Source organism: Enhydra lutris, unplaced genomic scaffold (assembly GCF_002288905.1).
Source record: "Enhydra lutris kenyoni isolate GAN:26980312 unplaced genomic scaffold, ASM228890v2 scaffoldscaffold2, whole genome shotgun sequence".
Taxonomy (NCBI): domain Eukaryota; kingdom Metazoa; phylum Chordata; class Mammalia; order Carnivora; family Mustelidae; genus Enhydra; species Enhydra lutris.
This window is the reverse complement of record NW_019154086.1, coordinates 69,090,730-69,118,036: the sequence shown is the minus strand read 5'-3', so window position 1 is coordinate 69,118,036 and position 27,307 is coordinate 69,090,730. Positions and strand designations below refer to the sequence as shown.

The 27,307-nt window shown below is 35.3% G+C and overlaps 1 protein-coding gene across 2 annotated transcripts in view; it reads left to right on the top strand.

Annotated features, from left to right (window-relative positions):
- The window catches only part of LOC111148333 (EPH receptor A6), an 874,015-nt gene that overhangs the window by 706,160 nt on the left and 140,548 nt on the right, over nt 1–27,307 (top strand). For both annotated transcript variants that reach the window (XM_022504851.1, XM_022504843.1), the window contains one exon: nt 24,317–24,442. In XM_022504851.1, coding sequence (XP_022360559.1) covers nt 24,317–24,442 — 126 coding nt within the window. The remainder of the gene's footprint in view (nt 1–24,316; nt 24,443–27,307) is intronic.

Sequence of the window (27,307 nt, the reverse complement as noted above, 5' to 3'; positions counted from 1 at the left end):
GAAACACATAGGGAGAAGACAGCCATATGAAGACAGAAGTAGAGATTGGAGTAACATTTTTACAAGCCAAGGAACACTAAGGACTGACAGCTGTCTCTAGAAGCTAAGACAGAGGAATGAAAGAAATTCTCCTTCAGAGCTCTCAGGAGGAATCAATAAGACCAATACCTGCTTTCAGACTTCTAGCCTCCAGAACTGTGAGAGAATGAACTTTTGTCTTAAACCACCCAGCTCATGGTACTCCTTACGGTATCTTGTAGGAAACTAATGCGGTCACATTGGAGCCAGTCATGGTTAGTTAAACTTGAAAGCATTTTAATGTTTTTGAAAGATAGTGTTTCATATATATTTTAAGTCTACTGACATTTTAAAATAATATTTAACAACCATTTTATTAGTGTTGGTGATCTTATTATATCTCTATAACTTTTTGCACTTTTGCCTATTCCCTCCTAGACAGCCTGCCTTGTCCTACTTGATACTCTTCTCTCCCAGCTCTCCTCTTACTCCTCTATTTTCTGGATTTATCATGTCCTCTTCTTCCTTTGTCTCCTTCATTGTTTGTGGAGTCCACTATTGGACCCCCAACCTTCTTTTTACTGGGGTTGTCACTGACCATTCATGCATTACCAAATTCAGGTAGAGCCAGCCTCCATCCTCGGAGCTTCAAATATACGACTGGTTGCTCTTCTCTATCTAGATATCAAATACACAGCTCAGAGTATGTCCACAACAGAGTCATGATCTTTCCTTAGATATGCTTCTCCCTCATCATAAACCCATCATAGAATGTCCCTTTCCCTTACTCTTCACATCTGATCCAGATCCACACTCCCTGGCTTCTGCCTTCACTCATGTCTTTCTCCCCTTGTTCATTTCTATTACTACCTTGATTAAATATCTCATCATCTCTTTTCTGAATTAAAGGAATCACATCACTTGTATCCCTTACCTCCATTTTTGCCACTCTTAAACTCCTTCTACCCAGTGTACCAGGAGTGATCTTTATAAAATGCAGAACAGATAAAATTAGTCCCCTACTTTATAATTTTCAAGTTTCCCCACAGTTTAATGGAGAAATTTCAAGTTCTTTAGTGGAGTATTCAAGGCCCCCATTGATCTGGCACTTGCTTCCTCTCTAGGATCATTTTGCTAACAGCTGTGCATGTTCCAGCTCTATTCAACCACTTAAAGCTCCCAGAGAGAGCCATGCTCCCTACAGCAGCTCCGTCTGTACAGAATTTTCTTCTCTTCTTTCTCAGTATCGCTTTTCCCTTTTAGGTTCAAATCAAGGCTTCACCACTTAATATAGAATCATGACTTTATTTTTCTCCCTACTGTACCCTTCTCGAATATCCAAAATAACATCTAAAATGCTGTGTTACCCTTATTATTTTATATACGGTTGTCTCTTCAAACACCTCATGAAACAGGCATTCTTCTTGGTATATCTCAACGCATGACATGTGTGTGATAAATATCTGCTAAATTAATGAACAAAAAAAGAAACAATAAAGTAATGAGTGGACAAATGTTAGGAGTAAATATTGAAGAGCAGTCCCCGTTGAAATATTTCCCTTGAGCATAAATGCTTGGTTCTGTATACATTGATGATTAAAAGCATAGACTCTGTTGTCAGGTTACTTAGAAACTCTGTCCTGTCATTTATTTAGGCGACTTTGAGCAAGTTACTTTACTTCTCTGCAAAAACAAAACAAAATAAAAAACAAAACAAAACAAAACAAAAAGGATATAATAGTTCTTTATTGGATTGTTAGAAAATTAATGGAATATTTATATTATTAAGAATATATTTATGAAGATTAAGTAAGAACATAGTAAATGTTATACACATTGTTAAAAATACTTTTCATGATGCTAGATTAGAGCGAGACTTTTGCTTTAATTGGAAAGAATTCTTATTCTTGCAATCAGCATATATTGAAAACACTGAACGTTGTGTTACCATTAACAGTATTTCTGTAACTACTGGTACTTTCCCATATGCATGTAAAACTATACCCACTTATTTAAAATAACAAAGTTCCTTCTTTCCTGTTGCATGTTGAGCAAATGCTTGCTGTGATCAGCCATTATTCCCTAATGGTTTTTCTCTGTATGGGGATGCAGAACCAGAGGGGAGTTATGTAAGTCCTCATGGCTTTTGTTGAATCAAATCATGTTGAATTCTATAAAAAAAAAAAAAAATTAGTATGTAGAATGCACTGGCATTGTATTACTTTTATTTTACCCAGCTGCCCCCAGCAATTTTGTGGTTGAAGTCCACATAAGTAGAATAAAAAAATTAAAATAAAATGAACTTGTGATGCAAATACAAATGTAAAGGAGTCAAAGAAGTTAGTGGTCAGGAAAACTCTATGAAGGAAAAGGGACAGGAATTGGGAAGAGAAAGGCGTCTGGGATTTGAATAAGCAAACAGATGGGAAGGCATGAATTCCAAATGAGAAGAGCAACATGAGCAAATGCACAAAGATAAGAACATTTCTGTGTTTTGGAGACAGAAAGCACCTCAATATGCCATAAGTTTTAGGTTTACATGATGAGTAATTAAGATAAAAATCCAGAAGGTGCATTAAACCGTATTCTGGAAAGTCTTAAATGTGAAACCATGATATTTTAACCCTACCTAAAATGTAATAGAAAGTTTTTAACAATAAGAATGGTTTTTGAAGGTTAGAAAGTTTTGAAGAATAGAAGATGACAGGTCTTCTTAAAGGGGATGGTGTACAAAATTGCCAGAATAAGCTAGAGGTTAAATTCCAGCCAGACTGCAAGGAAATAATATCCTCCACAAGCAGTTATAGAGTCAAGAAGCTAGAATGCGGCAGCGAAAAAGTCATCTTCACATTCTGTTAAGAACTGAAGAAGGGTCAGCAAGAGAAGGGTCAGGTTGAAATAGTTCACAGAGTCAGGGAAAAACGGTTCGAAACTGGAAACCCAAATTCAGGGGTTGAGTCTGGGATGAACGGAATTGGCACATGGTAGGCAGAGCCCAGGTGAGATTATGTTATCACATATAAACATATCACATGTGCACAGTAGGGAGTGGTTATCTGGGGCAACAGTCTCCATTCAAATATTGCTGCCAGGGCAGCCCAAGGAACTTAATAAACCCTAATAGGGAAAGAGTAGAAGTAGAGGGACCACTTAGCAGCCTGTTGCAGTAGTCAAAATTAAGGGTAGTAAGGGCCAGGCATAAAATGGTAGAAATGGGATTATAGGAGTTGACAAAAAGAAGATTCAAGAGAAAAATACTCCTTTTCAAAAAAGTTCTAAAGTTAAAATATCATCTTTTGAAGGAACTGCTTATGTCAGGTAATTTCTCTAAAATGTAAGTGCTAATTGATAGATTCTAAAGCTGAGTTGCAAGCTAAATTCTTGTACTTTTTGGGAAAGTTGCTCTCTCAGTGACCTGGCTACAGCATTATCATTTCAAATGTTATTTTTTCTTATTATTTCATTATGATGTAACCTTCAAAGGACAAAGATTACCTATAAGTCATAAATCTTGTTTTCCTAAGACCAGAAGAGAGTGTGCCCTGAAACTCAAAACTCTCTTCTCTATTTCACACTGCAAAATAGACACCCATTCAACCCCAATTTTTCTATTACTCTGACTCACCATGAATTTGCTGTTAAATAGCTTTTAATTGAGATCGAACATTAAGAACCTACAAAGAAGTGGATTCTCAGTTCACAAAAGACTAATTGCCAAGCTCTGCAGCATTTATAAGCATCAAGATCAATGTGAAATGTAGAAGGTCAATGAAACTTACTTGTAAAAGAGCTCTGGTCTCAAAACAAACATTTCAATGTATAACACACTAGCAGCTTTCCAGTATACATCTGCTGCCACTACCTGTTCATAAAACCGTAAGGTTATTTTAATCCAGTTTTACTTTTTTCCTTTAGTCAGCATGTTATCCATATATGCAAGCTGTCCTTTTAATCTTGGAAATTTATTTGAAGTAGAAGCTTTCTTGGACTAAAAATCTATATGGTTCTGATTAATACCTCAGTGACCTTAAACACTAATCTCTTAGTTGCTCCTTTTTCCTGTTTTGTGTTTTATGCTGATATTATAACATGCTTGTTGGGTTATAAAGCGCTCATGGTAATAGAAGCCCTTAGCCAGGTAACATAATCACAGTAAATGATACCCTACATGATTCGTGGCCTTCTGGTTCCCAGATTTTAAATCTGAGGACGGTATGAATGTGTAAGTTTTTTTTAATTGTGTTGTTGTATAGCTGAATCATGAGCGACCAATTTTCCCAATAGAATTTCCTTCTCATTTGCCTGTTGATTGCCCATTATGTTCCAGATACAACACTATGCATTCCTCATACATAGTTTTACAAATCCTCACAAACATGGCAAAGCTAATTATTATTATTTTTCCCATTTCACATATAAACAGATTACTTCAAGGATGTTGAGTAACTTGTGCAATATCACGCAGCTTGTTGGGGGCAAAGTTAGGCTGTGATTCGTGTCTGACTCCAAAGCTTATGCTCTTTAATTATGTTAGCTAAAATCTACTTTCTGCCCACATCTTCATAACAAAATCCATATAGATTATATTACACTCCTATAGGTAGGACACTGCTGAATTAAGTATAAGGCAAGAAAATAGTTGAGTTTCTTAGTAAAGAACAATTCCAGACTCACAGCTTTTTAGTAACAACTGTGCCTATATTGAATAACTGTGCCTCCCAATGACATCGTTTGGAAATTGTTCGACTATTTAAAGGGTAGAAAGTGTTGATGAGGTTCTTAATCTTCTTATTTGTGTACAAGGAATTCACTATGCCTGACAAGGGCCAAAATAAGCAAGAACTTAAGGAATAAATGTCAATGTACTTTCAGGTTATATTAAATAGGAAAAGCCTTAAAGCTGGTCAGCTGAAAACCCCAGTGCATTTTTGCTGGTCAAAAGTTCAATAGTAGATTGCAGTGTGACTTGGCTTTTACCAAAAAAATGTTCATGTGTTAGGTTCCACTGATAGAAGAAAAGGATATTTTGAAGGAATGAAAGACTCCTTTAACAGTCTGTATCTGGTGTACTATGATCAGTTCCAGAGGTAATATTGACAAAGTATATTTTTTTCCAACAGTAGGGTGATTAAGATGGTGAGATTTTAAAATAGGTGTCTAATAAATCAAGGTATATTTATCTTACAGTCAAAAACGTAGGAAGAAAATGAAAGGAAAATAACAGGTCTCCACAGACATAATATGTGTTGTTAAATACAGCAGTTAAGACCAGTAGATAGAAGTTGCATGAAGGCAAATTTTGTATTGATTTTGTGTTAGTTTAGAAAGCCCAACAATGAAACAGACTGACACAGAGTATAGTCACAAAGGTGCAAATAGAACAGTAAAAGGGTTTCCACAATGTACAGGCTCTTCTCAATTCTAAGATACTTTGGATGAATGGTAGACATGATTATTTAATTTTATTTATCAACCTATCATGTAATGTGCACCAACTCACTTTTACCCTCTTTTTATTTAAACAACTTAGAAGAAAGTACTAACTTAATTGCTTTGAGAAGAATTGTGGGCTTCTCTCAGAGAAATCCAAATTGCATTATCAAACAGAGGAATGGTTTTAATAATTTATCCTAAAGGCTGAATTTATAGAGTCATTCAATCAACAAACATATATTGAGCAGTTAATAGGATTCTAATACAAATAAGGCTCAGTCTATTCTCCCAAGGAGTATATAAGTCTAGTAGAAGTGACAGAGATGTGGAGGATTAATACTTGAGGGCAATAATAGGTAATGGACGAGTGAATGAGGGTCAAGCTCAGCACATTAGATCCATCTAAAGAAAAGTAAGAATAAAAGAAACTTCCTTAGAGGAAGTAACACTTAAGCAGAGTCTTGAAGAATGAGTAAGAATTAACTTGGTTAGAAAGGTGAAGAAAGGATATATTAGTAGTAGAAAAAGCATGTAGGAAGAAGCTACAGAAGTGTGAAACAGGTTAATAGGTTTACAAACCCATAAGCATTTTCTTATTGTGGGAGCAAAGTGTTATTAGATTAAAGCAATTTTGGAGATGTGGCCAGAGAGATTGACAAGGTGAAAAGTAACTGATAAAGAAAAAAACTGCAATATTTATTAAACAAATGATTAATATGGAAATCAGATGATGAATTTCTAAGAATCATTTTTAAAAGACCCTATTAATATAAGAGCAAAAATATGAATAGCCAATTTGCATAAAAACAAAAATGATCAATAAAAATAAGAAAATACATTCAATCTCACTATTAGCCAAAAAAGGAAAATTAAAACCCAAAGTAAATCATTTTTACCTAATTAGCAAAAATAAAAAAGATTGATAATATTAGTGGTAGGAAAGGGTATAGGAAAATAAGAGTATATTTTTCATTCACTATTCATAAGAGTATAAATTGACAGAGATTTCTGGTGGACTGTTTGAACGTATCTATCATATTTTAAGATTAACATCTTGTTCAACTCAGAAATTCCACAACCATATAACTATTCTAGCTATATGCACAATAACCTATGTACTCACCAGGAAGAAGATGGTTAGATAAGTTATTGCCTATTTGTACTAGTGAATATTATGGTGCTGTTAAAAAGAAGGTGGTAGATCAATGTAATGCAGGATCTACAAAGTCATGTAATTGAGTTTAAGCATAAAAAAGCATATTTGTATATCTATGTACACAAATATACATAGCATGCAAAAACACCTGAGAGGGCACATATCAAAATGATAGCAGTAGAAGGCTGAGATTAGATGAATGATAAAAGGGAATTTTCATTGTTTTGAATCACTTAAATTTTAATAAGAATATCTTTGTACATTACAACATAATTTAAATTGTAAGCATTATTCTTCAAATCTGTGCAGAGCTTTCAAAAGGTTTAAGCGGGAAAATCACATAAACACATTTACATTTTGGTAATATCTTCCTGCCAGCTGATATAAGGGGGTGGAAGGAAGCTAACCTCGAGATAGGGAAGGCGGTTTAAAAAGGGATTGCAATAATACAGAGTAAAAGTAATGGCGAACTTAAATAAGCTGTACAGTTGCAGTGAAAATGCAAGAAGCCGATGACTGAGAAAAGTATTTTCTACATGAAATCCATAGAACATGTCCAGGAGGATCAGAAGGCAAATATGAGAAAGGTCTAAATGATCCTCAAGTTTCCAACTTAGAAATTAGCTGAATGGTCAAATCCATTCACTAAGTGAAGAGTTACAGAGAGATGTGTGTGTGTGTGTGTGTGTGTGTGTGTGTGTGTGTGTGTGTGTGTGTTGGGGGATGAATGATAAGAAGTACGATCCTTTGATTTTTACTATCCTGAGGAATTGGGGCAGGTGGGGTGGGGGAATAGGAAGGCTATCTCAAAAGAGATATTCTGTGAAAACTTTTTGTCCAAAAAAAGTACCCACCCTCCATAGAAGGTGTCAATGACAAATGATTTCTGTTGAAATACACTAGATTCCTATAAATCTTCAAGAAATATCCAGAGTCCACAAGAGTTTTTCAGTAAATGTTTCACTTAAGTGATCAAGGGAGCAGCCACATCTACTTTGATGTGTATAGTGACATTGTGAGAAAAGTGTATCTGTCTCATTCACTAAAGAGTAGACTCCTCCCACATGCCCTCCATTCCACTCACCACCAGCCTGACCAGCTGACGTTCAGGGGGAACCACAAATTGTGAGGAATGTCTTCTGTCAGAATGGCCTGCATATACATTGACATATAAATCTTGACATGGATTCTTTGGATCAGTAATATTTTTTCCCCTCAGATTGATCCCCAAAGTTACAGAAGTTAAGTGTAAGAAGAATTCAATTCCAGCAGACTACTTGCTTTTCTAAGTAAATGCATACCACCTTTATTTAATCTATATACTTTGCTTTATTGTTGAAAGATAAAAATATAAACTCATTCATGTACAGAACTGTGACATTAAAATTAGATTAGAATGACTCATGGGATGCTTGCATTTATTAATCAGAATTCATTCTTGTCAAAAGTAAAAAGCTTATATCTAAAAATGGTAGAAAATATATGAAAGAGATTCATTTAGTCATTTATCAGTTTTTAAATGCTAGGGATACAATGAAAAGATCACATGATATTGGCCTCATAGAAATTATCTAATGGCATAGATGTACAAGAATAGTCTAGAATGGCCAAAATGATAGTAATGAAGGCTGTTTCAAAGTATGAAATAAAATAATCATAGGATTTTAATGCAGTTAATTCAGGGACCAGGCATATTAAAAGAGGCAAATCAAAAATCAGTTTAAGGTTAGATTCTGTTGGGAGTAACAGAAAATCCCAAATAACAGAATAAAAATTATTTCTCTCATGCATAACCAACCTCCAGAAGTAAGCAATCTATGGCTAACACGAGGATATCGTGATTCTCAAAAACACAGGCTCCTTCCTGAATGGCTGCCTTCTGCACACCATCTAGCCACCAAGGATGGTTGCTTAAGTTCCATGCTTTGAGAAGGAGAAAAGTGTAAACATTGGCATATTTTCTCCTTTTAGGTACACTTACACTTACTTAATCAGATAAACTTAATCACATAGCCTCATCTGGATGCACAGGAAAGCTGGAAAAATATGGTCCTTATTCTGGCCAGCCATGTGCTAGCTAAAAATCAGGGGCTCTGAAGTAGGAAAAAGAAAAAAACAGATTTTTATGGGCCACTGTCAGTCTTTGCCAGCATGAAGTCAAATCACGCCGACTAGGGATTTAGCACCTTCCTCCATCATCAACAGTGAACTGAGGTGATTCCTTTTGTGGAGTGCCCAGCATAGGATGTAAGGGGTTTAGTTTTTGAAAGTTGTTTCAGTTGGGATCTCTTCACATAGTGGAGATTTTTCTTTTTCTTTTTCTTTTTTTTTTTTTCCATGATACACATAAATTGAAGAAAAAATAATCTCAGGAAAATGAAGTTTTTTTGGTCTCATGTCTCACTGAATATTTGAAAAAGTCTCACATTTGCTCATTGGATGAGATTGTGCTTAAAGTTTGGTAAACCAGTACTTTATAAACACACTCACACATATGGACACAAACATACAACTTTATCTTTAGGCAGTCATTTTTCTTTGATCTATATATGTCATTTACCCCCAAAAAATCTATATGCTCTTCCTTGTTTATTTCTTGACAAGCCTAGTCCATTCTCCATTATTTATCTCTGCCAGCACTTCTTTTCTATAAATACAGTTTGCTGGATTATACTTAAATACGAACTTTCTGAGATGCTCTCCAAACTAAGAGTTTGTGATTTCAGTTAAGCAAGGATATTGTCACTTGCTTTTTCCTTTCCTGAAAGTACTTCATCTTCTTTGGTCACTGCTATTCGGTGTTGTGAAAATGGGACCAAAAAAGCAAGTTTAAAGGGAGCTTTCTAATTAGGCTGCACTCATTTATGTTTTCCCAACCCTGTACCCAGGTTACCCTAAAGTTATATACACCCAATTAAGGAACATTCCGTTTGAGATCTATATGCCTTTGAGTATGAATGGGTAACGCTCAATGATTGAGCTTGATCCAGCTGCTCAGTCAGCTGAAGTGAATTAAGTCTTCCAGGGCACCAGGGTGCCATTTAGGAAATTACCTCCCGCCAGCGCACTAAATTTCCCTCACGTGGGTGAGCAGCATTCTTCCAGGGAGGAGTTTCGTCACCCCACTTCTGCACCAGCCCAACCTTATTGACGTGAAAGGGTGATTCATATGACACAGTATTTCCCCACAGCTCAGACAACAAGCCTACGCAATGATCTGCTCCATTTAAGAGCCCACATGCCGGTATTTAAGGGGTAAATGAGAGCCATTTTGTTTGGATTTTTTTTATAAATCAAATATAAACCAAACTGCATCATCGTTCCCTAAACTCTGAAACTGTAACACTTGGTGATAAATTCACCACCATATAATAATTTGGCCCCTTAAAAGTATCAATAAGCAAACATCTTTTTCTTTAACTATTAACACATGTACACAAAATGAGTCTATCTAAATAGCAATAAAATGGAATGTAATACTTTGAAGGCAGGAAGTTTTTCTTTTTCATTTACAAATATAAATGTCCTTTTAATTTTAACTCACTCCAGTACTTCTCTTAAATATTAATTCCAGACATTTATTGGTTCCTCTTTTGAAAACTAACATCCAGAGCATAAAATACTTTTTGTGGTGCCATAATTTGTTAAATAATGCTTTGAAAGTGGCTGGGTGCCCAAAGAGCCCATGCAGAAATAAAACACACTCAAACTGCTTCCAAATGTTTTCCTCTCCAGATATATCATGTCAGAAGCCCCCGTTCCTCTCACACTGTCACTATATCCAAGAAGCTATAATCATGCACCACCACTAGAATATCTTAGCAAATTGCCCAAATTTATATCCAGGCCAATATTTAAAACATAATAAAAAGCATGTATGTTAAGTGAACCAGTAATCTAATAACACAAGAGTCTGAAATTGCTCTGGAATTGGCTCTGAAAAATACATTAATAGGGGTATTTTCAACAGTGCACAACACCTGCTTGCTCTCTTTTTCTCACTTTCTCTCTTTATATAACCCATGAATCTCCTTCAGCAATTCTCATAGAACAGGCTGTACCTGGACCCTCATTTTGAACTCAGTCTAATGGCCTGCCAGGTCCAGTCTCATAGTAAGCAGTAGTGAAAATGGTGGCACAGCGACGACCTGGCAGATTGTCAATGCAGATATGATTTTAGGCAATCTGGCCATGCCCAGGTCATGTGACTGAAGAAGAAGAAAATCAAGCTTCTTTGAGCTGGTTTCTATTTTTCTCCTTTATTATCAGCAGTGAGCGCTACTTCAAATCAGATCTGGAAGTTAATATTGTTCCCAAAGGTATCACACTTAAAAATAGGAATCACCTCAATAAAAATAAAGAGATACATGAAACTGAGTGAGGCCTGACTCTTTTCAAGCCTGCCTCATACATATGGTCGTATTTGGAGATAGATTCCAACACGCTGTTACTAGTTTGCTTCAGGCCACCGTCAAATTTGCTGGCTTATATCTGGGAGAATTAGGCCCACAGAGAATTAATGGTGAGTCAGTCTCTCCCTCAGAGAACATCATCTCATGTTCTGTGCTGCACTATTCTCTGGGGCTTAAGCAGTCGAGACTGCTCTGCCCTTGAGATCTTCTCTCTTTGTCCCTTAAGTACATAAATGAGAGGGCACATATGGAAAACTGGAAGAAGTGAAGGAAACGGCATGTATGGACACCACGTGTCTGGCTGTTTGTGTCATTATGTGTCCAGCTGTCTGTCTGAGAATAAAGAACATATGAGCCAGAGAGAATGGCTTTGCAGGTCATGACATTTTTATGACTAATTTTGACTAACTCGTTAAACCAATCACAAGGATTTGGTCATTCCACCCTTAGAAGTTGCTGTCAGAACCATCAATATCATTGTCATGAGCTAGGGAGACATGGACATATCTTACACTTCCTGTGTTTACGTTACCTTCACAGTTGACCCCTCTATGCAACATACCATGCCAAGTTCTGTCAGAAAGATAACAATGAGAAACTCCTTAGAGAACTTACCGTAAGCTATGCCATGAACAGAAAGAATTATACTACAAGGAAAAATGTAATAGTACATGACCAAAAGAGGGAAAAGAGTCGAGAAAGGTAGGTAGGGAAGACTTAAGTGAGTGACTGCTTTGTGTCAGGCATTTTTTAAAACACTATCTTGTAGGGGCATCTGGGTGGATTTGTCGGTTAAGTGTCCAACTCTTGATTTCAGCTCAAATCATGATCTCAGTGTCCTGGGATCAAGCCTGGTGTCAGGCTCTGCACTCAGGGTATCTGCTTGAGGATGCTCTCTCTCCCTCTCCCTCTGCCACTCCCCCTGCTCTCACTCTTTCTCAGATAATAAATAAAAGTTTTTAAAATTTAAAAAAAAAAACACTATCTTGTATAATTGTCCTCATAACAGAGTGTTTTCCACCTATTACCAAAATGGGAACTGAGGCTTGAGGAGTGAAGTGAGTTGCATGATATCATCCAGCAAGGTAGATCTTGAAATAGAGTCCCTCTGACTCCAGCACCTACATGATTTCCATGGCAGCTTTACTGCCTCCTGAGGGAGCATAAATGAGGGCAATGTTATCCCAGCCATGAAAAGTGGAAAGCCTCTTAAAAGAGGTGGCACTTAGGCAGGGCATTTAGAATGGGTGAGACCAAGATAGGGCATTCTTACTTTGTGCTGAAAGAAGTGAGCAACACATTTAAATAACAATGAAAATTCTAGTGCATTTGTAGTAAAAGTCAAGAATTTTTTAAACCATTTTTAAACAGAAAATATATTAATGTAGTTAACATGTGAACAATACACTTAGGTGGTAAAATTCAGATTACAAATATAAGATAAATATCAAATAATATCATACTTTCAGCTTAAAAGAAAGTATAACAGTTATGACAATCATGCTTAATAACTTGGTTAAGAGAGAAATGGGCAGGGGTGTCATGGAGATATGCAAAGATTTAACTGTTCAGAAATCCTTAGCCCTTCTGAGAAAATATAAATGGGATCTATGTGGCAAATATTTCTGTAATGTGGTTTCAGTCCATGCATAGTGATCATCATGCATTTAAAATAACTGCAGTTGGTTTGAACACAGAAAACTGGATTCAAAGGAAGTCTTTGCTCAACAAGCTAATGATAGTATGACTTCCTTATATTTAAAAATGTAGTTTAAGTTTGGAAAGTTTAAGATAAATCATTTTTGTTTTTACAATTACTTTTAGATATAATGGACACTATGCTACATAAATAGGTATACTGCTGTGCAGTTAAGTCCAGCTACTCTATTTTATATTTGTTAGGCATCATCAGCACAAATTTTATGCTTTAGAAGAAATAGATCAAACCAACAAAATGGTTATATTTAATTTTCTTTTAAAGACAGATTAACCAAATTTAAGGCAGAATTGATATCCCATTTTCAAATTACTGATACAAAATTATCAGAGAATAGTCATATATTTTGCCCAACATCAAATAATGTGCAAAAAGCTTCCAGGATAGATACATTTCCTGTTCAATTTCCAAAACTAAATAAATACTTTTTAACTGAAAGCGTTTACATTCCTGGCTTTCTAAAGTAAACACTTTACTTTCTAAAGTAAAGTAAACACTGGCTTTTTAAAGAAAACAAAGCACAAAAAATTATCTCTCAGTTTCTGAATAGCCCACTTAGTTACATAAAGTATTTCCTGCCCCAACACATTCTCAAATTCAAAAGATATATACTGCCTAAGCATATGACAAACCGTCTTCATTTCAAATCAGTTGGTCTGTTCCCATGGCAACACTGTGGAAATCCCTTGGTTACCATAAGTCGCATTAGTTGACTATAGAACTCTCAATTTTCTTTGCATCTTGAGCTTGGTCTTTTCTATACACCAAACAGACTAAATCACTTGTTATTTAATATACAAAACTCCCATCAGAGTGAGAACCACATGTGTCTTTATAGGACTGACAAGGTAGGGTTTCTTGGCCACAAGACTGATTTCCTTCCTCTGACGTCTGGTCCAACAGCATCATGAGTCAGTCCATGGCAAAGTAGGAAGAGAGTCATGGCCTGGACTGGAGGCAGTGAAACCTGGTCCACCTATCTCTGAAACCATACTTATTCCTTGGGTTTGTATTCAGCAGTAGAGAGATTGTGGACTTTTTAAAATGAGGAGTAACATCATCTAAACTGGAAGGACTCAGGGTGGTGTCCACCTAAGTGTTTACAATATGTAGGTGGCGGCATGGAAGGAAATACCACACATGTACTCCAAGTGCAAAGTGGCTGCCTGGAAAAGTAGACATGTCTTGGCCACGAGCACTACCATTATGGTGCCATTACAATCATACATTTATTGTATCAGAATTGGTGTCAAGTCATTAGGGTCTTGATTAGCTTTGTTCTCTATTAGCTACTCTCAATTATTTTTTAAAGACTTACCATGTTTTTGATATTTTCAAGACCAAATTCTCAAAATGATAATTACTAAACCAAATTATCCTGCCATCTAATCTATGCCATATAGATGCCAAATAAGTACTACTCTTTTTTTAAAAGTTTTTATTTAAATTCTAGTTAATTAACATACGGTGTAATATTAGCTTTAGGTGTATAATATAGTGATTCAACACTTCCATATAACACCCAGGTGCTCATCACAAGTATACTCCTTAATCCCCATCACCTATTTAACCCAACCCCCAAACCACCTCCCTTCTGGTAACCCTCTGTTTTGTTCTCTCTAGTTAAGGGTCTGTTTCTTAGTTTACCTTTCTCCCAAATCAGTACCATTCTGGCCTTAAAAAGCTAACAAATCTTTGATAGGAATTTAAATATCTTAGCCTTAAATAAGATATGTTTGGTATATTTCAACATGTTTGTTTGTAGATAAGACTGGCAACGATGTTATCAATATCTGGAAGCAAAACTAAATCCAAAACATTCTCTTTCATAGTTTGTATATGAGAGACAACAACATAGCAGGGTACATGCTAGCAATCAATGGCTAGTCCCAACTAAAGGCAGCCATGAAAAATTATAAAAAGGCAGAAGTAGCCTGCCTCGTGACCTCTTTATCAAGTATACTACTGGTACAAACTTCCCTTTAATAATGTGACAGATATAACCATAGTTCATAAATATTAAATACGTAGCATATTTTGCCTATGAAGCTTAATATATCTAGCTCTCATACACATTGATAAATGTTGCTTAGCAGCTCCTTAGCTGACACCTTGGCGCCTGAGGTGTAAAAGCATTTTTTAAAAGAACATACAGTTTTAGAGTCTGAGCCCAGAAAGACAAGGGTAAGTAGCAATCTGCTGACCAAGGCCTTATGTGGTGACTCAGTCACGAAGACATGCCTTTCAATTTCAGGTCATCCCTTCACTACTTCTTGGAGAAAGGAACTCTAGAATTTTAGTTGCCCCTGGTTCCTAAATATTGGCTTTTCATAAACATTTAAAGCAGAAAGTCACAAATCTCATTGAACTTTAATAATTATACAGGTTCTGAGGATATTTATATTATTAGAATATAGGTGATTTTAAAATCTCTGACATAGGGGTGCCTGGGTGGCTCAGTGGGTTAAGCCTCTGCCTTCAACTCAGGTCATGATCTCAGGGTTCTGGGATCAAGTCCCGCATTGGGCTCTCTGCTCAGCAGTGTCAGCAGTGAGCCTGCTTCCCCCTCTCTCTACCTGTCTCTCTGCCTACTTGCGATCTCTCTCTCTCTGTCAATAAATAAATAAAATCTTTTAAAAAATTAAAAAATAAAAAAATTTAAAAAAATTTTTTAAATCTCTGACATCGAGAAAACTCAGTCTAATGTGTGTGCAGATAAAGTCAAACTGCTTTTGAACTATTCATATAATTATGATTTTAATTCAACTCCATAAATATTACATTGAGCTCCCACTATGTGCAAGCTCTGGGACTAGACATAAAGAGAAGAATAAGACATGCATGATTTGTCCCTGTTCTTAAGGGATCAAATCCTAATAGAGGACACAAACATATAAACAGAAGTCACCTGATGGCAGCCCAAAGGCTGAAGTCAGCTAAGAGGTGTGTTTTATTGACTTCTACAGTGTTCTTTAAACACCTGAATTTGTTGCCCTTAGCCAGAACTTTCACCTTTGACTCAGTGCCTTTGTAATCAATTTTTTGTCATCAATTGGATATACTAATTTATTGTAACTGATGGGCCCTAAAGGTATTTGCATTTGGTATTGCAAAATTGTAAACAAATAAATACTGCATCTATAAGTGTTCTACTGCTATTCTAGTAGCTAAGATTTTATGGGGGTCATGGTAGAAAGAATAATGAGTTCTCTCTGGGTAGGTCAGGCATGTGAGACCAGAAGGACAGAAGGTCCTTCCAAGAGAAGGAGATATCATGGAGGTATGGAGACATGAAGTAGTAGGTCAAGTTTAGGGAATTGTGGAAAATAATATTTATCCATAATTTATTGCACACTTACTGTTAGCCACTAATAGGCACTTCCTGTATGGTCTGCAATAAACCAATATAAGTGATACATTTATTATTAGCTCCATTTTTCAAGTGAAGACGTTGAGTATCAGAAAAGCTAAATAACTTACCCAAGATGAACCTGCTAGTGAATGGTTGAATAAAAATTCTGGTCTCAATATTAAAACCTGATGGATATATCAGCATATTACAAATTTAGTCAGGATACATTTTTGGTAATTAAGATTCCAAGTCCTATGACATAAAAACATAGGTAAGACCACTGGACATAATCCATATATGGGAGAAATACAAGCTTAATTCTATATAACAAATGAAATAAAAATTACATAAATAGACTTTTAGAACTAAAGGAAATTAAGGGAAGTTCTGGTCCAAGATCATTATTGTACAGATGAGAAAACTCAGACATTTAAAATATTTGTTTTTAAAAAGTCAGGGTGCTTGGGTGGCTCAGTCAGTTAATCATCTGCCTTCAGCTCAGTTCATGATCCCAGGGTCTTGGGATTGAGCCTTGCATCATTAGGCTTCCTGCTCTGCAGGGAGTCTGCTTCTCCCTCTGCTTGTTGCTCCACTTGCTTGTGCTCTTTCTCTCTTTCTCTCTGTCAAGTAAATAAATAAAATCTTTAAAACAGTAAATAAATAAGAAGTCAAAGAACGTCTATTTTAAATATAAATTAAAATGCATTTTTAATAAATGTCTTATTTTGATCAGCTTCAAAATATCTTCTCTTTGTTAATGCTATAGTTTTATAAAATTACAGCAACCATAATTTCATCATACATATCCTACAAGTTTAAAAATAACTCAGGAAAAACTGAAAATTTATTTTTAAAAACACTGCAGAAATAACTCATAAAAATCTAACCATGAAACTGCCCTTTTTGCTTCAATACTTTTATTGTGACCTATTGAACAACAACAGGATGAGAAATCTATAAAATTCGTATTGCAGTGACCTGAAGGATAAAAAAAAAAAAAGTCAAAACGAAACAGTAATGGTTGCATGATCTTTAATTGTATTTGGTGCTGAAGAATCTTCATGGAGATTAGCTGTGTAGTTAGCTAAACAGGAAAATACTAATATAATTGAAGGCATATTTCCATTTATAATAATTTAGGAAATAGAAAAAAGTCTGTAGTCATAACTTTGGTTTAACTTAGTTAGAATCCTTTCCTGGGGGTTGGGGGAAAGAATAATTTCCTGAAAATAATAGTATCCTCTCAAAAATTGATTTCCTCCTTTTGTACTAGAAATGTGTGTTATAGTGCCAAGTTAGAAAAAAAAAAAACAGGTGCTTCAATAAATATTTACTGAACAAATGACTAAGTCTATGAATGAGTTATTTATGAATGTAATGGTTCTCTTTCACATGGTAAGCCTAATTGAAAATTATCTCTCATCTAGTTATTAGAAAGTTACTATAGGCCTAGGAAGCAATTGAGTAGTCTGAGTACTTCCTTAGATCTAGTAAGATATTTGCCTAAGGAGCAATTTGTCACTTCTCATTTGATCGTTTTTTCAATCCACTTATTCAACTGGCCTTTACTGAAACCCTACCTGTGCAGCTTCTGATCAAGTTAGAGCAGCCTATGCTGGGGTCCCAGCCAGCTCACCTCATGAATCACGATACGGCAGGAATCTTTTCCCTGCTAAACTAGGCACAGCAGCTTAGTATTTCCTAGATCATGTGTTATTAAATAAAGAGACCTAAACAAAGGTTTCTATGGAAGAAGAATGCATTCTTTTAATACCTTACATGACAATGGCTCTTCTTACTGTTGCTGGTCTTCCTTCAGTGGTAATGTAACTCAGAGTCTGAGGCTTCATCCACATCACAGAAAATTAGGAAGCATGTGTTCAAACAACAGGCTTATCGTTTTCTTTCACTTCTCTCAGTGTAGGAGAGAATGTGTAATCTGTAAATTATTGTAGCAGAAATAGAAGAGAAGCACACAGGAAAGAAAACACGAGATACACAAGGAATAGAGGGAAACACACTGACAAAGGATAATTGAAATTGATTGATAGATCGATAGATGATAGATAGGGAGGCATTTCTATAAATAGAGAAAGAGCAGAGAATCTTGGAAGGTTCTGAAGTGAGCATTCCTCAGGGAAAACAGACCTTGACATAGCATTTGGTTTCACAGACTACGTTATCATTAAACTTTGAAGTTATTCATACTATAGCTCAGAGGTACCATCATTAATCCTAACCACACAGCCATGGAATAGCTACTGTGTGCCCGGTACAGAACTGAATACTGGATTCTTAAGTCTGAAGAAAGGATCTCTATTCTGAATGCATATATACTCAATTCTTAGCTCTCCAAAATTGTAGTCATGCCCCTGTCAGTAACCAGGTTTGAATCCAAACTCTACTCTGAATATTAATTTACTTACAAGTTATAGATATTTTCTGTTTTACTGTGTTATGTTTTTATATTTATTCTAAGACAAAATATAAAAGGAATAAAATTTAAATATTTTGAAATAATATTCATTTTATATACTAACAGTGTAAGATGTATCAATTTAGTATCTGATTACAAGTTCAGCTTATTTTGATACTTGATCTCAAATAATAATCATACCATACACACACAATATACGTAAGATGCTATATATTTAGAACATTTTGTGATCTCTTTTCATGTCAGATTAGATCATTCTGGCATTTCACATTATAGTTGACAATTCTTTTTAGGAGTAGAAGACATAGATTTTCTATTTTGTGTCCTATGTGTTTGCTTGGACCTTGAATACCTATTTTCTGATGTATATCCAAGGTTGAGAACCACTGTGTAAGGAGCAGCATGAATTCTAGGTTCACTGCCTTGGGCCAGATGAAATCAAGGCCCTGCCCTAACTGTTCAGCTCTTGAAGTACTATTTTACTTCATAAAGTCTTTAGTAGGATTTTCTCACTGTTTTATTGCTTAAACAAGCATTGTCCAAAATTCTTTGATTACACACCCCTAACAATGGAAATGTTTGAGCATCCTCCACAGGGAGTATTATGAGTATATTTTATTCATAATTTATTTGAGTCACATGTGTGCACGTGAATACTTAGGAGACTAAGTTTACAATTATAAATGGTTTGTTTTTAACTGAATCTAGATATTCTTTGTCTACACATAGATCGAATTGGGTATCTGCAAAAATAAAACCAAATGGAGACAATTTGAAGGAACCACGTCTCAAAAAATTCCTATTATAGGGATATTGCCTTTATTAAACTTTTCAAGCAAAGTTAAATTATTGATATGTAATCTTCGAAGAAGAGATTTCTTCTGTTAGGTTTTTATCTATGTGTGTGGGGGAGGCAGGTAGTTCTGCATTAGAAAAATTTAATCAGTCTACCTCAATTTCTCACCCAAAGAGGTTTCTTTTGGACACCTAGGTGGCTCAGTTGATTAAGCAACTGCCTTTGGCTCAGATCATGATCCTGGAGTCTCGGGATCAAGTCCCACATCGGGCTCCTTGCTCAGCAGGGAGTCTGCTTCTCCCTCTGACCTCTCCCCTCTCATGCTCTCTTTCTCTCTCAAATAAATAAATACAACCTTTAAAAAAAAAAAAAGGGAGGTTTCTTTTTTTAAAGCATTAGGACTTTGGGGCCATGTGGGTGGCTTAGTCTGTTAAGTGTCTTGATTTCAATTCAGGTCGTGATATTAGAGTAGTGAGATCAAGCCCCACGTCAGACTCTGCACTGGGCATGGAGCTTTCTTAAGATTCTTTCTCTCACTCTGCCCCTCCCCTGCTTGCTCTCTCTTAAAAAAAAAAAAAAAAAAAAAGGGACCATCTGATAATATTATCTTATATTTATGATTATTTACTTTATTTAATCCTTACATTAGTATTATTAGGTACGGTTAGTTGTTACTTTCATTTTATATATGAGGAAATTAAGGCATGAAGAATCCAAAGTCATAGTCATTTTGTTATACAAATTCTTAAGATCTAATTTCCAAAGTAAAGTTATTTCAAAGAGATTCCTGCAAATCAATGAAAATGAGATTTTGTTTCATCGAGTTTTAGCGTTAACTATCTTATTTTAACTCTTCAAAAACTGGTGATTCTATAGGCCAGATTACTTTAAAATAATCTAGATAATCAAAATCCACCATTAATTGATCAAATCAGATGTCAAAACTCAGGCCAATCATGTCAACTTATGCTTTTTTTTTAACATCATGGTCACTAGCTACCGATTTTTTTTTAGGATGCTTTGCTCTCTCATACAGTGTTTCTCAGTGGTGCTACTATCATTTTGAGAGAACTTCTCCTTTGTGAAGGGGGTATGTATAACAGTTATTACAATGCCTTTAGCATACATCCTGACCCTCACCCCAAAAATATGTCTTCCCTTAGTCATAATTTGCAGTACTACCTAAGGGATATCAACGACCACTGAACTACGGAAGGATAGATAACCTGCAGCCAGTGACTTATGTTAATTTACCTTAGTTTAAATTAGTTTAAATTTATATGTTAATTTACCTTAAATTAGTTACCTTAATTTACTAGTAGTTAATAGTGTCTTTTGTGAGTCTTAAAATCAAAAGTGTTTGAAATTATATTGGAGTAGGGTTTCAGATTTAGCAAATAAAAATACAGGATGCCCGATTGTCTGGCAACTCTATATTAGAGACAATATAATGCTAATATCCTATTATGCTATTTCTTTAACCCACTGACTCATGATCACTAACAAACTAGAAACTCATTTATTTGAGATTAGAAAAGCATATGTGAAGTGACACATCTTATATTTTCAAACTTGTAATGAAAGGGAAGAATATTCTCATCAAAAGTCTACTTTATCCTGACATAACTCAGACTACTGAATGCAACTAAAAACAATACTGATGGACATCTACATTTATCCTGCTACAGATACTAGCTGTTGTTTATTCTTTTGCTATAATATAATTAATAAGTTCAATTGCTTATTTAGTTTGTTGTTTCCATGTTTAATTCCAGTACACTGTAATATTAGTTTCAGGTGTACAATATAGTAAGTCAACGCTTCCATACAACACCCAGTTTCTCATCAGAACAAGTGCCCTCCTTAATTGCCATCACCTATTTCTCCCATCCCCCCACCCACCTCCTCTCTGATAGCCATCAGTTTGTTCTCTGTAGTTAAGAGTCTGTTTCTTGGGGTGCCTGGGTGGCTCAGTGGGTTAAGCCTCTGCCTTTGGCTCAGGTCATGATCTCAGGGTCCTGGGATCTAGCCCCACATTGGGGCTGGGGAGCCTGCTTCCTCTTCTTTCTCTCTGCCTGCCTCTCTGCCTACTTGTGATCATTCTCTCTGTCAAATAAATAAATAAAATCTTAAAAAAAAAAAAAGAGTCTGTATCTTGGTTTGTGTGTCTCTCTTTTTTCTGTGTTACAATTACTTATTTAAAAAATAAAATAAAAACAGCCAAAGACAGCAGTGTAAGCAATACAACAAACCAGACTAACATTATTTCATATCCAATCCCAAAAGGTTCCTGAACTTAATTTCTTGTAGATTACGAGATAAAAGAATTATAACAAAGAATAAATTCAGCTTCATTATTGAATTGTGAAAACAGAGCTGTAGTGTTTCATGCAATCTCTACTGACATGACTGACCCTAAGGAGAAAAATGATAAGACGTTATTAGCACGTAATATGATATTTCAACTGAATATGTATTCATGTACACCAGCTTTTCTGGTTGTTTGTTTCATATATATATAAAAAAATGACAGTTCCTTAAGGAAGAGATACCACAATAAATGAAAGATCTTTTAACCCGCAGTAAAGAAACATAACAAAGCTATAATGAATGATGCAGCGAGTTTAAGAAAATGAAAGCTGTTGTTAAATATGACAAGCTGTCACAACCACAAAAATAGTAATCAGTGTAATCATAGCAATAATATAATATTTTTATTTTGTTTCAAGAAGTTAAAATAATGGATATCTTTTCTAAGTTAACAGTTTCAAGTAATATGGCTAAAATAGCAAATATAAAGATAAAAATCTCTAAATGTGAAGCATATTAACATTATTTAAAGTCTGCTCTACATGCTTTTTTTTCTTCCAATTTCTTTTATGATAATTATATTTATATTCCTTTTTCTTTCCTGTACATGATTATGTTACTCTTTTCCTTTACAATCTAGGATTCTTGAACCCAGCTTCCTGTCACTTGGCTTCAATAAATCCATAATCAGCTAGTTGGAATATTTCTGTTTGTTACAGCCTATACTATAATATGAATTTCTTATAATTATTTTCACTGAAGCAAAATCACCATTATTTTTGTAACTTTTTTTTTTTTAGATTTTTATTTATGTATTTGACAGAGAGAGATTACAAGTAGGCAGAGAGGCAGGCAGAGAGAGAGGCAGAAGCAGGCTCCCTGCTGAGCAGAGAGCCTGATGCAGGGCTAGATCCCAGGACCCCGAGATCATGACCTGAGCCAAAGGCAGAGGCTTAACCCACTGAGCCACCCAGGTGCCCCACTTTTGTAACTTTAAGAATGAAGTATAAATATGTAATTATCTCTACCTGGTATTCAGTGATGCTCCTTGGCGATGGGCATTTTCCCAGAATGTTGAAATATTGCAATGTGAGACATGTGTAAATGAGGGCACACTTTTGCTTAATGATATATACCCTCATGTAGTGGAAATTAGAGTCACTGTTCACCAAAAGTTACCTCAGAACATTCTATGGCCTACAACTTGGCACTATAGCCACATCTCTTAATGTTTAAGAGACCCAAACGCCTCTGGGCCTTTATACTAAAGCCTCATAAAATCAACAACAAAATGGATTTATTTACAGTAAATGATTTCCTTTCTATGCTTTCTTTAATTCAATGTACAATGGGCAGGCCTTACCCATAAAACATCTCTAAAGATCTGAGAAATGCTGTCTTTTCTTTAGCAACGAATTTCTCCAGAGAAGCAACTTGTATAAAGAGTGGTAGGTATACCAGTTCTGTTTAATCCTAGCCCAAGTCCAAAGAGGCTGTCAATTTTAACATATTGTAGGAGCAAAATTTGTGTCAAGGAACAGAATGAAGTCTCTTCAAAAATTCAGGACTTGTTAAAACTGAGCGTGGGAGGATTGATCCCTGGTCTACCTATCCAGAAACTGCTGGGCCTGGTTGGGGTTTCAGAGGCCCCAAAGGATATGGGTGACTTACCACCATCAGTGTAACTTGCTTTTAGGGTATTATTGTGATTAAACTTGTATATACCATATCAATTACCAGTGCCGCCCATGCACTGACAGTGCTTGTGTATTAAATTTTCTTCTGAATGACTTTAGTATCTTTCAGGTCATTGAGACAACAAATTGTAATGCTATTATTCCAAACTGCAGGGTTTCTAATTCACTTTCAGAGAATAGCAAGCAGTCTTCCAAATGTGAAGCGACTCATTATTTATTTTTAATCTGTAGTGGAAAGATTTTTGTCCTAGGAGTCCGCCAGCTCAGCGGCAGCCCTCTCCCTTCCCGTGCCTCAGTTTGCTGCTCTGTAAAATGAGGGCCTGAATGATCTCTGATGTCCTTTCCAGCTCTGACAGTCTTTTATTCTACAATTCATGATATAATCTTATGGATAAACTTCCAAGTAGTTTACTTTTTGTTTTTTGTTGTTATCGTTGGTTTTTTTGTTTCATTTTGCTTTACAATAGCCCTCTTAAAAGTGAAAAAGCATCTGGTTCCACCTTTGCAAACTCTGTCTTCTCCCGAAAAGTATAACAAAATAAGAATTGTGTGTATTGAGTTCCTTGCCACTATTTCAAAAATGCACTACTGCTGACATACCTAAACAAGGCACTGCTCCTTCCATGCACCTTCGAAGTCTCATCCTGCTGTGGCTGTCTTCTGTAACCCTGGGTGTGCATTCTGCAAATAGACAACTTCAATGACTTATTTATATCCACTTTGTCAAATGGGGGTTTAGAAATTTTATCTTAGCATTCTTTTAAACCGTGTGTGATTGTAACTAGTTTAGAGTAGCTTTCTTTTCAAAAACTAGGTGGGTTTTTTTAAGGTTTATGAATAAAAATGCTTTCTATCCCTTTTCATTTTATCACTTCTTTTAAGGTTTGATGTCTTTATTAATCATAGGTTTTTTTTTCCCCCAGTTAAATGATCAACAACTTCTCCACAAAGAAGGTTTTGATTAATGTCCATTTTTATCTCTTGAAAGGATCCTTCCCGGCCATTGGGGTGGAGGCGTTTTGCCCCAGCTTCCTGAGGGCAGGGTTTTTAAATAGCATCCAGGCCCCGCATCCAGTGCCAGGGGGAGGATCTCTGCCCCCCAGGATTCCTGCTGGTAGGTATTTCAGGTGAAGTTTTCTGCCACCATATACAGCAATAGGAGTGTGCTCACAATTAAAAGATCCATAAGACAAAAATAAATATTTCTATATTGTTGAAAGGAAATGCAAGTGACTTTTCTATACTGCAGGTATCACATTTATGATACCTAATGCTTCAGAAGTAGTAAAAGGAAGTGGAAGAAAAATCTGTAACCTGCACACCCAACTAGCATAATGCTGGGACTTCTTCTAGAATAATTTTTACATAAATAAGATCTAGAGCTTAAATCCCAAATTTCATAAATCAGGAATAAAAATAAAGATAAATTTGAGCTATTTTGCCACTTGGAACTGGCTAGCAAAGAGAATTAAAAATAACATTATTAACAGAAAGAGTAAGTCCATATTTGGATGAGCTTATAGAGATTTAATTAAAATTTCATTTCACTAAAGAGAAATTATTGGAAGAAATGCCAAAAAGTAGCAAATTTGGAAGAAACTTTTGAAAAAGGGAATTAATACTCAGTTTCCCCTGAAAATGTCAATCTGACCAAAGCTATATTTTATTAATGAGAGAAACAAAATATAGAAATTGAGCATTTTAAAGTGCAATTTCAAAGTTTACTAAATCACTTTCAGATTATCCATGGTAGTATTTGAGTCACAAATTGTTTCTCCCCTCTCATTTTTAAGATATCCAGCTGCCTCTTCTGTTGTATGAAGGATACAAACCCGCTTTGTATTTTATATGTGTCTTAGCAAAATAGAATTAGGATACTGATTTTTGGAGTTTTATCTATCTTAATTCTTGTTTTTTATCATAATTAATAATTATGCCACAAATTATAGTAATGACACCAATGTATTCAGGAGGGTCTGGCCCGTCCAACCAATACTGGGAACGCTTGAAGACACTAGGAAATCCAATAAAAACAAAATTCCAACATGTACATTTCATGCTTTTCTTGACAAAATTATACTTACGAAGCCAAAGATTATTATGCTTACATTTTTCTGTTGTTTTTCAGTTATCCTTGTCTATTAAATTAGAACATACAAAATAACAAACTGTAAATACGCTTTGATGTAATTTGGTTTTATCATTGGATAATTACAGATTGATAATGGTTTGAGGCTTTGTGGCAAACAAGGCCACTGATAGGTAGGAACCAAAATTATGTGAATTAAAAATTAGCAATTTTAAGTCTAATGAGTGCCACTTTTTTCCTCTTTAGAAATGAAACTATCAATTGCACAGAAATGTTATCATTCTTACTGTTGGTGGCAATGGTGGTGTTGATGTGAAAGACTAGAAATAAAAATCCATATATGCTAAGCTCTCAGAGTTACCTGCAAATATAAAAAAGCAGTTTTCACATATATTATTAATATCTCAGTGATTGGAATTTTGGAATGGATGATTTGTGGTTTAATGGCTTAATCCTTAACTCTTAATGACAGATCTTGGTGGATTTAGGTATGTTTGGCAGAAATGACATTACAAAGTTCAGGAGTGACTTGAATTATTCAGCACCACTGGTAAATAAATAAATAAATAACCCTTGTCATTTAGCCACTGAGAAAGATAGAAGAAAGGTGATGTTTCTATAACACATACACAGAAAACAACTTTCTAGAGAGAGATCAGAAAGAACACTCTAGCTCTCTATTCTTCTTGGCTTTAAGCCAAATTTGCCTCCAGCTTTCATAGGAGAGAAAACTCAGTCAATTTTCATGACTTACATACAAATCAGGTGTAACAAAATTGCCTCATAAAAAATTTATAGATCTAAATTTGTTCCTGTTCCCTCAAACTGAAATTAACTCAACTCACTTTTCCTGGCTTATATCACTTTGATAAGTGATCCCTGTACACTTCCTCTGGCACTTTTCAGTAATGATGGCTACAATTTCAAAGGTAATTTTTATCCTCTTCCATTTATCTACGGCTTATTTCCCAAGAATTTCCTTTATAATTTTGCGTAAAGAGGCATGAATCTGTAATCATGAGAAGTGTTTATTCTTTTATATTTTTAAAAAGTATTTCTTTGCTATCTAATAGAAGAACTCATAACCCTTCAGGTTTAGGACATCATCAAAAAGCAGTTCCTCCCATGACCTGTACATTGGTATTTTAAATAGTTAGCCAGAGGTTGATGTCCGTGGGGCACCAATTAATTTGCTTTCTCCCAATTGACTATATTTCACAGTACTTCAAGGGTCAAAAGACCTTAGCTATGTCGTTCAAGGAATCACAAAAACCTGTTCTAATGACAGGGCTCATTTAATTCCCAGTAACTTATCTTAATCAAATTTAAATGAGATATGTGATGCTGTCTTGTATAAAATAGTTTCTTCACATTCATGTCACACTGTGCTATCAAGAAGCAATGTTTTTATAGTAAATTTTACACTTACTGCAATAATAAGTGAATCATTGACTCACGAGGTCCAGAAAACAGATAAGCCTGAAGTTGGTAAAATTTTGTAACCATTGTCAATTGTTTATACTGTTTATATGACCTTACTATTTTTTAGAAAGTTCATAATAAAAAGTTTTTATTCTTAGTTCCAAACAGAGAAGGATACCAGAAAGTAATTGGCTAAAAATTGAATAGCAAGTATAGTCATGCATTGAATGCAATGCCTTTCATATAAGAAGTTACCCAACAAAGTAAGGAAAGTCACAAGAGAGAAGAGAGGAGGTGTGAGAGGAGATAAGAGAGGAGGGAAGCTGAAAGAGAAGATAGAATTACATAACTGCTATTATATTTTTTAAATCGAAATCTTCCCTGCTGTATTCTTCCCTGCTAAAATCAAATTCTACCTCCCCGAAAAGAATTGATGTCCTTTTTCTAAATATGTAATCAGGCATATAT